Source organism: Berghia stephanieae, chromosome 2, assembly GCF_034508935.2.
Source record: "Berghia stephanieae isolate SIO BIC M18660-M18661 chromosome 2, UCSD_Bste_1.3, whole genome shotgun sequence".
In the NCBI taxonomy this organism is placed as follows: domain Eukaryota; kingdom Metazoa; phylum Mollusca; class Gastropoda; order Nudibranchia; family Aeolidiidae; genus Berghia; species Berghia stephanieae.
Genome location: NC_088361.1, coordinates 50,721,460 through 50,723,959, shown reverse-complemented (window position 1 = coordinate 50,723,959; position 2,500 = coordinate 50,721,460). Strand labels below are relative to the sequence as shown.

Sequence of the window (2,500 nt, the reverse complement as noted above, 5' to 3'; positions counted from 1 at the left end):
CTCAAGTTGTTGATACAGGGAAATCTCCGTATGTCTAAACAGTTTCAACAACAGAACGAAAATATCTTACTTTTACAAGCTTCAAGTGGCAATACATGCACTGTTTTATAATTATGACTTGGGGTCCCAATCGCTCACTTAGTATAGAATTCCAATTAAACGAACCAGTTTTGAATTCAGGCAGAATTGGGATTATTTTGATCTCTTTGCCCACCCAGCAATATTGAATAGTTGGTAGTTTGTAGCTGGCTCATAGTATTCTGCGATTGGCAAGCGTCCCATCTAAATGATAGCATGCAATTTTGTTACTGACTATTCTGCTCTCCAAAGCAAAAACAAATAAAAAAACCCCCAAAAACTAAACAAAAACAAACAAACAAACAAACAAAAACAAAAAAATAAAGAGAAAAAATAAGAATTGAAAAGAATTAAAAGAACAAAAAAAACAAAAAAAAAAAAAACAAAAAAAAAAAACAAAACACAACAAACAAACCCGGGAAAACTCAGGCTTCATGACGTGACAATATGAAATTGCTTTTTAAATCTATGATAATATTATACGTACTTTCCATAAGAATTGTCCAGCATGGTCATGATATCTGACACAAATCTTGTGTCTTTAAGGAAGGCAACATCAAGAGTGGAAACCAGCTGTTTAAATCGTGGAGCTACAGCTTTAAACACATTTGGACTGTCCTGAAATGTTCCAAAATAGAATTATGTCTGCATGATATTTTGCCAGGCAAACAAGATAAAAACACTTAACCGGTTAACGGTCGTACCTGGATAAACGCTTATTAAAAATTTACCAGACAACTCGTCCAAGTTATCCAAAGGACATACACACACAGTTAACGGGTATTGCTAGACATTTACAGACCAGTAAAGACAAGTAAAAATATAGCAGAGATTATAATTTTTGATGCCATAGATATGTAAAGGCAGCAATAAAAATCCCAAAAGCATTGTGTATTCCAGAGAGAATAGATATCAGCCCTGATCAGACGAGGCTTTTTTTTTTTTGGGGGGGGGGGGGGGGGGGGGGGGGGGCAGGATTGGGGTTTGGTGTGTCTGCATCACAATATATATATATATATATATATATATATATATATATATATATATATATATATATATGTACCAGGTTAGGGCGAGAAAGTGTTAATGGAAAGATCTATCTCGCGTTGCATAGTTGCTTCAAAATGCAGCATTTGGACAGTTCATGCCTTCAACAAGATATAAGAATATTGGTGAATGGTACTTATCAGTATTACTAACCTTGTTACCTCCTCGTTGATCAAAGAACACAACAGCGGCTGTGAAAGCTCTAATGACGTGTTCCCGTTCTCCTTGGGCTTGAGACATAACCTCTATCAAATCAAACAGTTCATTACAAAAGGTTTCCACTTGATCTGGTTTCCTGATTTGAAGAATAGGTACAACACGACATGTACTTATTTGCAGATCTGATAACTAAAATTGTTATTATCTCATTGTTATAATGGAAATACATGTAGGCTATTCTCATACCAACGCAAAATATTGTCCATTATAACAATGTTAAACCAAACCCATACTTGCGCACCGACTAAATAAATGAAGCCCCAGAAGAGAATTCTATCTTTTCATTTTCACATATTTTTCCTTTACTGGACCATGCAATGATTGATTCTTTATTATCAAATTAGATTTGACACAAACTTTATTTTTTAAAAACTTTGACCCCATGTTGACCCCGTAGAGTCATTTTATTTGTTCTCTACAACGAGGTTTTTTAGAAGGTCATGGCCATAAACTAGATTAAGTTCATAACTCATAGCTTTTCAATGTGTCTGTAATAAAACGACTCAATTTTCCAATCCACGGTGTGCTTAAAAGGAACAATACGATATTGGCGCGGCGGTTCTGTATCGAACCTTGTCATCCTCAGGTTAGAAAATGAGAACCATTGAGCAACGCTACATGTCTTAAATGAGTGAAAGGTTCCATAACAGGATTCAAAGATATGAACAGCAGGTCACATACCTTCTGTAATGCCCTAAAACCATAAAGCCTCACGCACAACGCCTCACAAAGTCATCTCATCAATCTAGCAGCTACCATACAATGCCTTGACTCCCCTCGTTTAAACAGAACAAAACTTTAATCTGTAACTTTTTGGTGATTGTGGACAGAGATTAGAAAAGGATTTTAAAAATAAAATCTTCTCTACTAACTGTAACTTTTTGGTGATTGTAGAAAGTGATTCGTATATCCTGTCAGCGACGGCTTTACTGCGGGGAAATCCTGGAGTCTTTGATAAATCCGAAAATCTTTTAATGTAAGATTTGAATCGGGGGATGTCGGAAAATGTCTGAAAAAAGAAGGGATGAGATTACTGCAACATTAGATATAAAAACTTGAGCTTTTTTATAAAGCGCAATATACATTAAAAGTGCTCAAAGCGCTTTATGAGGAGTCCCTAGCCAACAGCAACGCTTAACATGTAGAACAAGACATG

General features: G+C 35.6%; 1 protein-coding gene across 1 annotated transcript in view; it reads right to left on the bottom strand.

Annotated features, from left to right (window-relative positions):
• LOC144965109 (uncharacterized) overlaps positions 1-2,500 on the bottom strand; it is a 37,515-nt gene that overhangs the window by 26,998 nt on the left and 8,017 nt on the right. Inside the window, exons 6-8 of the mRNA XM_078900046.1 lie at positions 2,217-2,353; positions 1,279-1,420; positions 566-696 (exon numbers count right to left, since the gene is read on the bottom strand). Coding sequence (XP_078756172.1) covers positions 566-696; positions 1,279-1,420; positions 2,217-2,353 — 410 coding nt within the window. The remainder of the gene's footprint in view (positions 1-565; positions 697-1,278; positions 1,421-2,216; positions 2,354-2,500) is intronic.